Genomic DNA, 12,660 nt, shown 5'->3' on the forward strand with positions numbered 1-12,660 from the left:
ATGATACATAACCGTGTGACATAAACCATGAAAGAATCCGTAAGACTCATTGTTTTTTTGCGTTTATCTTAGCCAATATGCAAAATTTCGCAACATTTTTCCTACAAAATTTGTAGATCCCCTAAAGATACACACTAAGCGACACCCCAGTATATATTTACAGGTATAATGTTGGTCAAACCTGTACTCCTTTCCAGTGACTCATAGGGGGACGGGAAGGCACCCCTATGATTGATCACAAATAAAACGTTGGTCAAAGACTTAATCTTTTCAAAGATTTCATTGGGGCCCGAAAGCACTATTTTAAAGAGCTTTTTTTGTATTTTTTATATTTGATCATTTTTTTATTATTAGAAAATATATGTCAATATTTTTGAATTGAAAACGCTAATTGAATTCAGTGACGAGGGTAACACCCTTCAATATCTGGGGTCAGTTCCTTGAATGGATCAACACCTCTTTTCTTAAGCCGTCGCCGCCACAAAAATTCACAGAGATAGTCTACAAGATTGCACTTGCGCACTTCTCCTCGTGAGAGTAATCGGCGCATCCTCCGCCAAGATGAGTTACGTTCTGAGGTTGCGGTACGGTATCGTCATTTACGAAATCTCTAGAGTAACTCACAGATTGCTGGACGAAACCGTGCCCTTCGAGATCAATGTTACCCATCCAACTATCGGTGTTGATCTCCGTCCCGTTCGGCTGCATACTTGTTTTTATTAATTCTGTGGATAATTACGAATATTCATGATCCTTCTACTAAGCGTCTTCTCTCATATTTTTTATAGCTGATCTTGCACTCAGCAATTTCTTCTATTTTGCCGACACCTCCAATGCGAACTTCCTCTTTGAAGTGATTCTCAGATTTTTCTCTTAGATTTTTATTACAAGGTGTGTTGTACATTTTTGGTTCCTGCCTTCAGCGACTTCACCCGAAAATAATTTTTGAGTTCTTATTCTTGTTGTGAACAATTCCTATTTCGCTCATTTTTGATCTTATTGTGTAGGAAAAATTTTGGAAAATCATATTTATTTTGTAACAGAGAATATATTACAGTTTAACCTAGCTTTTTCTAATCTGTATACAATATTTATAGTTATTTTATCCATTTTAGGCTGCGTTAATTTTTATTTGATCCAGAAAGGTGCATCATCATAGCGTGGTAAAGATATATCTTTCAGAATTGGAAGAGAGAATTGTTTTGTGTAAAAATGTTGAGATATTTGGAATATTTCCTGTTTGGTTGTAGAGAATGTCCCTCTTTTTCATCTTTTTGCGCTAATGGCTATTCTCAGGTAATTATTCTGTATATTTTGAAGTCTATGGAATCTATTTAATATCACAGTTTCAAAGATTTTTCTAATTTCTAATATGGATACTGATATTATTCGATTTTCTAATCCAATGTCATGTGCTTCAAATGATTTGATATTATCTAGCTTAATTTTAATGCAAGGTATATAATTTTTAACATACGGGGCTACTCCTCATGCAGGTTTTTTTTCTTGGCCTATCTTTCCTGAAGCATTTATATCTAGGTAACCGTGCTATAGATTTATTATTGAACCATGTTTCCCCGACCATGAATATGTCTATATCATAGCTGACACGAAACGTGGGTATTTCAAGTTTTATGTTTGCTAAGTCACTGCTTTTCCAGTGTACTAGATTGATATTTTTACGTTTAACGGGACTATCCGTCAAATTTAGCAGCTAGCTCACTAATGTCCTGGAAGACGCCTAGTAGATCCTGTATGTTTGAAGTTTCCACGATGATTTCGTAGTTGTGGACTTCTTTTCATCCTTAGTAGTTCTAGTCTTTCGAGATGCTTTTTGTATTTTTCACATCCGCTGTAATTTGCAGGTTATTCACCTTTACAATTGATACATTGTGGTTTTTGCTCATTGGGTTTAGGACAGTCTATCGTGAGGGGGCTTACTAGACACCTGACACATCGAGGTTTTTGATGTCAATTTTCCGTCCCATGTCCAAAGTTTTGGCATTTTCGACACTGCGTGACTAGTCTTATATTGTGGTACTTTTCCCATCGGATTCTCATGTAGCATACTGCCTTAATTTTTAAGGCCTCCTGTAGCTTAGCATCCTTATGTAGGATCACCATGTAGACGAGCGAGTCAAAAGCAGGATCGTGTTCTGCATTATTTGATGTTGTAGCATTGGTCTTTAGTCTTAGTACATTCGTTATTTGTAGTCCTTTTCGCTCCATATCGTTTTGTACGTCACTCTCTGCCAGGTTTCCCAGTTTATGAATAACGAGCTTCTGTGGTTTTCCTTATTTCATGGAATATGCGTGATACGGCGCACTTCTCTCGGTAAACAGTTTTTTAATTTTCTTATGGTCCTCTTGTTTGTCAGCGTAAATAGTTACTCTCATAAATTTATAGTTCTTTTTTTCTGGACTTCCGTCCGTCACTTCATATATCAAGTTAATGAGCAATGTGTAGTCGTTGACATAGCTTTCTAGTATGATTGGGAGCGTTCTTTGCTTTCTTCCCTTTTTATTGGTCTTATTCTGGGGTTGTGGTGTATATTTTTGTTTATTTCCCAGAATTTGATGGTCCCAGACTTAGATCTTAGTACGTGTAGGGGACCCTTAAAGTTTCCCAACAAGCAGTTAATAAGCCTATGAGAAGTTGATTCGAAAGCCTTCCGATAGATAATCCAGGCCATTGGCAGGACGCGCTGATGTTTCTTTGCAGACGCACCTTTCAATTGTCAGGTTCTCTCGGCAGCTTGTTGCACCTTTTTTTGAGCCACGTTGTTCTTACATCTCTCTCCACACAGGCTCCATTCTTCGAATAATCTGTTGTTTGGGACAGCTGTAAAGATCTTATACAGTTAGTTCAAGCAAGTTATTAGCCTGTAATTCTCTGGGTAAAACAAGTTGTCTTTTTCGGCAGGAGTATAATGCGTTCTACCGCCAGTTACTGCGTTATGGGTATTTCCAACTCCAAATATAAGGTGAATATGCGGGCCAAATGTTGCTGTGTAGAAGTAAACTTCTTCCACCGGAAGTTCTTGATACAATCTTTTTGTTTAGTTAATGCAAGCGTTTTTGGTCTTTTGATCAATCGTCGGTTTTAGCCTTCGATTTGAATCAGCCAAATCTCTCGCAGCACCATAAAATGAACAATTGATGGACCTGAGGTCGGACTCCTTCGAGATATTCCCACGAAGGGAGGCATCCATTTCAGCCAGATCTTGCGGCTTAGGAGGAACCTGCATGTCAATTATTCTCTTTGTCCTGAAATCGCAATCACTTCTCAGAATGTGCCTGCTTTCCGCGGTTGGTCTCAATGTCGCTTTCTCATCTTCGCCTGTAGCTTGTTTAAGTCGGGTTGGGGAAGCGCTCCGCGTACATATGCAATTCTCAAGAAGTAGGTACGTTGATTTCGCAATGACTGATGCGAAACTTGCGGAAGCTGTGCGTGTTTCTGACACCATAGAGTGGATACGCGCCATAAAGCCTCCGGAAACAGGTCTAGTGCAAGAATCGTAACAGTCTAGCAGTTCATCGTTATGTTGATTCTTCCACTCAATGTGGGCGTTTTGTCGGTTTGTCGCCGTCTTTCTATCTAAATTATTTTCGGCACTCCAAACTCCAGGGTGATCGGCACTGTTTGCCAACCCATTTTGGGTGCTCTGCGCGTTCAATCGTTTTGAATCGCATCTACAACTTCTTAGTCGTTTGGTGGTTTCATTGTTGTGACCACGATCAGCGAGGGAAAGGGTTCGTCCGTACTTGTAGAGCCCCGCATGCAAGGATAAGACTGGATACTCTGAGAGGTCGCCCGATATCCCAGAATCACCATTTAAAACACCTCGCCCAGATATCATTCAGCATTCGGTACGGTTTTTACGCCTCCGCTTATGGGTTATTCCTTCGGAACTATATTCAGAAGAAACCGTTGGTACAGGGATCGTCTATCCGCAACCCAAGGATGCGTTCGGTGTCTTCGCCATAGACCCTTAGACACAAACGCGCGCGCACACACACATACACACACACAGAGGGAGGGGGGGGGGGGAGATAAACTCAAAAAATCTTATTAATATCAATATCAGTTCAGTGATATAACTAGAAAATCTGAAACATAACTTTCAAACAAAATTGTCTGAGCGGTGCTTTGCAGGACAAAATTATATTCGTGTACTTACAGGGATCGAATCCGATAGGTTGGATCTTAACAAGAGATTTGCCTCAGAACAAAAGAAAAATGCTGCCCCGAATATATTTTGAATCTAAAAGAGTGCGGTATAATAAGAACAACTGCTCTTCCATCGAAATTCAGTGGTATGCAGAACTATATATAAAAGCCACATCATCTAGAGACTAGCTAATCAACGGAAAAAAAATTCACTAATTCATCAGTGAAAAGTGTGCTACTGAGGATAACGTGAGAATCCACTAATTTTGATTCATGGAGTACATTTAGGTAGAACAAACGCTAACTTGACTTAAGTATCGGATTCGATGCCTGTAAGTACACAAATCTAATTTTGTCCTGCAAAGCACCGTTCTGACCATTTTATTTAAAGGTCATGTTCCAAATTTTATAGTCGAGCAATTCCATGTTAAATCATTTAAAGAATTTAAGCTATTGTTAGGAATCTTGATGCAAATTTTAGTGTTTGTTCTCTTAGGTGTTGAAGGAAAATACCTAGAATGATTTTTGAACAATCTAAAAAACTTGGGAGATATTCAAAATTAAAAATGTTGGTCTTTTTTTTAATCCTCATAACTTTGGTGATTTCAGTGCAGTTATGAAGAAATATTTTTTAAAACAAAATTCAAAAGCTTCTTTGATTTATCAAAAACAAATTTTTAAACTAAATTTCTAAAAGTAAAAAGTTTTTTTCAGAAATTCAGTTTAAAAATTTGTTTTTGGAAAATCCAAGAAGTTTTTGAATTTGTTTTCAAACAATATTTCTTCGAAACTGCATCTTATTACGACAAATTCTAAAAAAAATACGCCCTGATAGCACTGAAATCACCCAAGTTATGAGAGTTAAAATAAAAGACCAATATTTTCAATTCTGAATATCTCCCAAGTTAAAACAATTTTTTTTAATCATTTAAGGCTTTTCTTTCAACACATGAGAGAACAAGCACCACAATTTTTATCAAGGTTACTAACAATAGCTTAACTGATACTAATACTATATATGAATTCAGCAGCTTGAAATCTATAATAAAACCATGTTTCATCATCATATACTCAAAAACATTATTTCTTAAGGTTATATCGAAAACCAATTGTGAAAGGTGCTATTTAGGACTAAGGTTCCGATTCAGCGACTCAAAACACATAGAAAGACATGTCTCTCGTGAAACGTATCAGATTTTTTTGTGACTGTGTAATGTAGGATAATATAAGATAATAAATTGTTTGAACACATAACAATTTTTTGGATAGTAAAAAGTGCTTCATTAAATAGACCATAGCAAGTTATGTGAAAATGACCCACATATATTCATACAAACTAAGATTAGAATATAGTTATTATATTCTAATCTTAGGTTTCAGTAGATTTGCTTGAAATCCTTTTTTACACTTTATTCTTCTTTGCGTGGCAGAAAGTCGCATCTTAGGGAGGAGTGTCATATCGTTGTGTGACTCTCGACGCGCAGAGTATGTTGCATGCCATCTTTTTGTCATGAGCATTCGTTCGCCATAACGTCAATATCTCTCTCCATATTCTAAATTTCTGAACAAACCCGTTTTTTACGCTCTATTCTGAGACAGTAAAAAATATCCCTGGGAATATAACTGGCCATGAAAGAGTTTTACACTTCTCTTATTTTCACTGGGTCTCGCACATGCTGGAACGATTTTTAGAATACAGAAGAATTTATTATATGTCCAATTTTCCGTCTTTCATGTATTTCGTGTTTCAAAATTATTTTCGGAAATATTGTTTTAGAGCGTACATTCTACACTTACACAGGAAAAACGAAAGATAAAGTTTACATCGATTCCAGGTGAAAGATTCACCGCAACAAAAATTAACCTTGGCAGATAAACTTTACGTGAATCGAAGACAATTTCCGATTTTTAACCTTGCCTGGATAATCTTTCGCCTTATAATCGCTCCATTTTTATTCGCGATGTAGCGAGAATTACGACGCCAGCGTTATCTATCGTCGTTTGATTTCATTAAATTAGAGAGAAATGGGTATTCTCATCTGTCAGTAGCTCTTGGCGCTTTTTGCTAAATGGTATTAAATAAGTTCTAAATCATCTACAATAGTGTAATTTATTACGGAGGAGATATATCAGTAAGAACATTTTTTTCATGTTTTCTGTTGCTGATTTTACATGTTTTATCGAAATTTTCTCACTTCAGCGTGACGCAGTAGACGAGATCAGAATTATTCTCCTAGCCTCGGTAAAGCTATCGCCGAACTACGTTTAATTTTTAACTGTTCCAAGTCTTACCGGCAACAAATTTTAACTTTTTTTTTCTGTGTTGTTTTAAATTTGGTGTCCCGATTTGTTATTCGAATTCACTCATACTTTTCCGTTTTCCCATTGATGCTAAGGACGCCGTAGTAGCCGACAGATTTTATTCCATCATATGATAAACTTTTGCCAAATAGCATGTAAACTTTAACAGCGGGAAATGTTACATGCAACCAAATTTAACTTAAGTTTTTTCTATGTTAGTTTGATCTGTTTAGTCGGTATATGTTCCAGCGGCATTCTTTTTGGCAACCATTACGTCACGTATAGTTAGAAGGCACCAGCTGTTACTAGTTAATAGTGCAATTGGAAATTAATGGATCGGCACAAAGACAGCTCGACACATTATCAAAGCCGTACATCAAAGTCATAATGCATGTATTATCCTGGCAGTCTTATACAATATACAATATACGGTGTATGCTAGGGAGGTTCTTATAAATACTTGATGGAACTGTTTGATGTAATTTCGCTGCCCCCCCCCCCTGCCATATTTGCTCGAATGTCCAAAAAAGATTTTCCTCCAAATTTGAAAGTTTATTTTCATCAATTATCATTAATCGGTAACGTAAGATTACCTAGTCTTTTTAAAACTAATTTTAAATTTTTTGGCCGATTTAAATTTGTTTAAGCATTTGCTTTTTCACGTAAGTCGCGAAATTAACGTATTTTATAGACGTTAAGAGTTTTTTAATCAATGATAACAATAAAATATTTTGTTTAAATAATTTTACAATTACTTAAATAATACATATTTGTTCAAGTATATACTTTACTTATAACAGCAGGAGAAATATTTTGTCTAACCAAATTTTTGGCAGATTTTAATATTTTTAAGTACTAATTTGTTTTCTAAGAATACTTGTGAATGTTTGAACAAATTCAGACTATTGAAAAAATTACTTTGTTTAAATATAATATTATATAAATATAGTTATACAATTATTTGAACAAATTAAATTTTTGAAACAATTAAAAAGTATTTAGCAGTTGAATACATGTTCTTCAATGATCGATTAATGATTCTTTATGAAAAAAACTTTCAAAAAGCTTTATTAAACACAATATTACGTAAGATTAAAATTAGTCACTTATGGGATTTTTTTTGGAGACCCATAAGAATGGCTTAAAGTCATTCACCCTCAGATTTATGATTGTGTCTTATTCTCTTACGAATTATGTACAATATCCTGAAATACGAAATTGTTTGTCACATTTCATCGCCTTCAAATATTACATTTTAAAAAAGCTGTCTTATTCCCATGTTAAATGAATCGAAAACTTCATGGTTCTTCATTGGAGAACCTGAGAGCGCATCTTGAATAATAGACTGCGGTTTTTTTATGACCTGAAATCAATACGTACCCACATCGTTATCGGAAAGCAGTGTCGAAACATCGAGAGATTCTCTTAGATCGGTGGGTTACTTACTTAGTTCGCGATGCGACGTAGGCTAGTTAGCTCGTACATACGCGCCTGCGCGCATAGTTGAGGAATGCACACAGATTGATACAGTCTCAACCTTGAATTCAACTTTGTCATGCCACCTAGTGGTTCCAAGCCGTGCATGGCAGTCAGCACGTTCGATAACCATCCACAAACTCCACTCATATCCCCGGAATCATCGAGCCTCCCAAAAACACTTCGGCACGCGTCACGACGCTCTTCCCTGTCGATATTTTGTTCACTCTTCCCCTTTCGACTCACTAGGAGCCGATTTCACAAACTCTGATTAAATACATGATGAGCTGACCTCAGATAAGTCATGTGACACCCAGTAGAATTATTTTTGTCAAGAAGCGAAATAATTTTGCGTGGATGTAATATATTTAAATAATGTTACAAAGTTCCATCACTACTTTAGTTTAAAAAACAATAATGTAAATTAGAAATGCTCTAGTAGTGATTAATTAAAACACTCAAGAATATCTGATTCATATTTGAGAAACATATAATTGAAGGAAGATTCATGATGCGCTCTGCGAGGTTACATTGGTTGCATCTTATAGATTTTACAAATCGAGTGAAACTCTGAGACTGGGCTGATTTTGGGGCTGACCTTGGTGGGGAATTACCCATATAGAGGGTCGTTTCGTATAAAACGCTTTTGTTTGTTCACGCCTGAGCGACCGCCCCTCACCCCGCGTAGCTGCTTTTACTCCTGCTTGCAGCCCGGCGTCAATTCTCGAAAGAACTCTATCAGGGGACCCTATCTCTAGGGTTGAATATTGTTTTTAAAAACAAACGATCTCTTCCCAAGAAGTAAAAGAAACAATGGGTAAGAAATGTGAGGTTATAGAGAAAAAAATGTACACTATATGGACACCTCATCAAAGATATTTTGGCCACATAGTTTCTTTCATCTACACACCGATAAAAACAAAAGGTTAGAAATGGTAAGAGTTATTATAAAAATGGTTCACATTCGTTCGGAGCATGCTCCAAATGCTCAAGTACAAACATCGATTTTAAGGTTCTGTTCTGCCAGCCATCGTTAATCTCCGATTAACTCCGTTAAAAGGCTAAAATCGACGGTTAAGTTGAATTGTTATTAACTCTATTTAATAATACTTTAGAAGAGGATGGAAAGCAAGGTACTGGTTAAATTAGATCAATCGAGAATTAACGGCTTAATCAGAGCTGATGAAATCGGCCCTAAGACCGAAAGGGCCGCCTCGAGGTTCCATGGCACTGAAAAATGAGTGGACAATTTTATCAATATCGCGCTTTCAGGTATACGGAAATTCTGCACATTTTATTTCACAAGTTCGCATATTTGACGTCAAATTTTCCTATCGCTTTTTCGATGTAAGGAAAATGTCGGAACTACTGTAGTTTTTTTATAATATATTTGGGGAAAATTCATAATAGTCATAATTGAATTATATTCCCGGAGATGAAAAATACATTTTTCTCTCTAACTTTCACTTCCATCCAACTACCCCCAACTAGTCAGTAGCGGGTACAGAGTTTTTCAACTGCACATGTGTCGAAAAGCGTGGACCTATTTAAAATCAATAAATACTATAAATAATCATACAAATAAATATTCATAAACGTTATATATTCTCTTTCAAAACAAATGAAATTGAATGATAGAAATACCAAACTTTTTAACCAACTAATAATAACGGTTTATATAATAACGGATTTTTGAAGTTCCAGCTTCAAAAATGTCCCAGGGACTCGTATTCCAACCTAGAGGCTCATTTTGGGTCAAATTTAACTAATTCAAACAGTTAACTCAAATTCAGGGATTCGAACGAAATTAAGGGGCATTTTCAGATATTTTCCAATTATTTATTAAAATTCCATATAATTTACCTGAAAATAATTCTGAGTATGAAGTATTACTAAAAAATAACGCAGTAACAAAAGTTTCGATACGTACCTTTTCGTTTTTTTTATATAAAATACAATTAACACATAATTTTGAATGCAAAATTATTTATTTTCAAGGTTTTGACTCATGAATAAGTCAACGGGTCACATTTTGTATCTAGTCAATTGACATAGTCAAAAAATGACTAATTTTTATTAGTCATTTCTAAGAACTACCAATTCATTAGTGAATTTTTCATCATAACGTTTTTCATGTCGTTGACACAGCAAAAGAGAAGATTATTTTGTTACTCAAACAGACTTTCGAGAATGTACCCGGACTTTTTGATTAAAACGGAGAAATAGTAAGTTTATAATAAATATAAAATAGAAATTCGCTTCAGTTTTTTTATGTCGCAACAGGGATGACAGTGGTTTACCAGCTTAATTTGAGGGAATATAGGGGATTTTTGCTTTTAAAAAAGGGTCTCTAGTTTGTGCTTTTGTTATTTAATTAACAGTTCTTTTCTTTGCTGCGATAAGTGCCACGTATTAAAAATAAATCTCATCGTACAATTTGAAAAACGATTGAAAGTGATGTCTTAGAAATAAACATTTGCGTTACGTCTGGCGTTTGACTAATTGAATTGCTTAGACGAAAGTAACCAATTCAATTAGTTATTTTTGAAAAATTATCACTTACTGAGTTCTTGCTTCTACAATTAGTCAAATTTCACTGCTAATTAGTTAAATTTAACTAATTCAGATTTAGCAAGTACGCAATTCCATACCGGCCATAAGGGCACTTATCATACATACGCCCACATATCTTTCTCAATAGTACCGCGCTTTTCGGTTCATGCGCAGTTATAAATGTCAATTTTCAGCATAACCTTAAAAACTGTCACATTTCATGTGCACTATCTTCCTTTCAATAATATCTAATCTCTATCATTTTGGTTTCTTTATTAAATTATTTTCAGTGCAATATTATTAAATGCGTAATATAGAGTAATATGTTTATCATTTAATTGTAAAATCTTCAAACTGAGTCTAGGCAGAAAATGAGTTCTGTACAAAAAGGCTCTATTAGAACAAATTGAACCTATACTTTGAGTTTCTTATCGTTTTGGGTTCCTTTTCAGCACGAGAGATTTCCTTTTTGATGCAACTCCCTTCGGAGTGTTGCGTAGCCCATTTTAAATCTATATAATTTCACATCCAATGTAATATAATAGTCAATAACAACCCTATTCCCCTCATTTCTCTCTCGTTTCGATCAACACGCCTATCGCCTTTCCTCCCCACCCCCACCACTAGTCAAACTACTCACCCTTCTCATCATCCCTATTTCTCATTCAATGACCCATAGCAACTGTTACTAAGAAGTATTTGTTCTCGGTACATTCAATTTTATTTTTACTCCAAATACTTTTTCTCGAATGCTGTACGACTTGTAAATATTCACATGAAATTTAAGGTCAATACCTCAGATACTTTTGATGTTATTAGTGCTAAACGTTGCGGCAGACCTACATCCGATCGAACGTATGTAGGGGTACATTTTTAGTACGTGACAAATCTGCCAAGCGTTAAAGATCCCACAAATGAGCTATGAGTAATCTGAAAAAGCTTCCACCAATCAGAGCGCAAGATTAAAAAGTTGCCGTTTGAAAATTGAAAGAAACACAATTTAAACAAATACACCATCCCCATCCTACGACAGTTTGCGTAACTCGCGATCCGATTGGTGGGAGCTTTTTCAAGATACTCATCCCTCATTTGCGAGAGCTTTGACGCTTGGAAGATTTGTAACGGATTCCAAATTTTTTATGTTAGGGTTCTTGAACCGCGAGCAAAATTAAATTTTTGATGACATTTTTTTGTGTGCTACATATTCGTAAATTGAAGTATTGCATTATTATAACATAAGTTTTACGAAGATCTGGGAAAAAAATAACATTAAATATTTAATTTAAGTTGCTGTTTAAGAAACCTAACATTGACATAAAATCCGAAAAAAACTTGACAAAACCCCCAAAAATATGTCTTCTCAATCAGATTCTTTAAATCCATATCGTTAGAAGACCGTTTTCACTATCGAATTTTGGGAACTAAACGAAACAAGTATCGAACCCCTGCCTATATTAGCAACTTCGAATACACACGGAGAAAAGTGAATGGTCAAAATCAGTCAAAATTAAGAGTCAGTTCGTTTTTCTAGATGGTCGAAAGGATCTTCCGGAATTTTTTCAACATAGTCAGAGAGACTCCCTTTTTCTGACCAGTCTGACTATTTTAAGAAGGGCAGACTCACTGTCAGGATAATCAAGGTTTCCCTGCAGGATGGTGCATACAACCATCTTGTTTTCACGAATTTCGACCTTACATGTAAAAGCAGATGACCCGTCGCGTAGAGCCAATATTTGTGCGTCAATTATGCGTGCGAAAATTAAAAGGTCTATATTGTTTTCGTAGGGAGCGAATGTCGTTGAGCCGTTCAGCGTCGTACTTGCTTTTTATAGAATTTAAACATATTTTTAATAAGCTTAAACTTCTTTCCCATATTTCAAACATGCGTGAAGAGTGAAATGCATAAGAAAGAACATGGTGAGAAGTGGATTAAGTTTTTTCTTTTGAATTTTAATCGTCAAATTTGACGCTACCGGAGGAATTAAGGACAAAGGCGTCCCACGATACTTAGCTAATAATTTGTTGTCGTCATGTCGTTTGTTCTATGCACACATCAACTACTTGGTGAGTATCGAATATTCCGCCTATAGTTCGCCGAGTAGCGAGCATACCCAAGCACAGGTATCCAGACATGCGTACATTACCAAGTGCCGATTAGG

The 12,660-nt window shown here is 35.8% G+C and overlaps 2 protein-coding genes across 3 annotated transcripts in view; both read left to right on the forward strand.

The window, feature by feature from the left end:
• The window catches only part of LOC117166888 (ecdysone receptor), a 731,730-nt gene that overhangs the window by 121,880 nt on the left and 597,190 nt on the right, over window positions 1-12,660 (forward strand). The gene's annotated exons all lie outside the window — the stretch shown is intronic.
• LOC117182629 overlaps window positions 8,762-12,660 on the forward strand; it is an 89,789-nt gene continuing 85,890 nt past the window's right edge. The window contains exon 1 of the mRNA XM_033375732.1: window positions 8,762-8,765. Within this exon, the coding sequence (XP_033231623.1) occupies window positions 8,762-8,765 (4 nt within the window). The remainder of the gene's footprint in view (window positions 8,766-12,660) is intronic.

Source organism: Belonocnema kinseyi, chromosome 2 (assembly GCF_010883055.1).
Source record: "Belonocnema kinseyi isolate 2016_QV_RU_SX_M_011 chromosome 2, B_treatae_v1, whole genome shotgun sequence".
NCBI lineage: Eukaryota > Metazoa > Arthropoda > Insecta > Hymenoptera > Cynipidae > Belonocnema > Belonocnema kinseyi.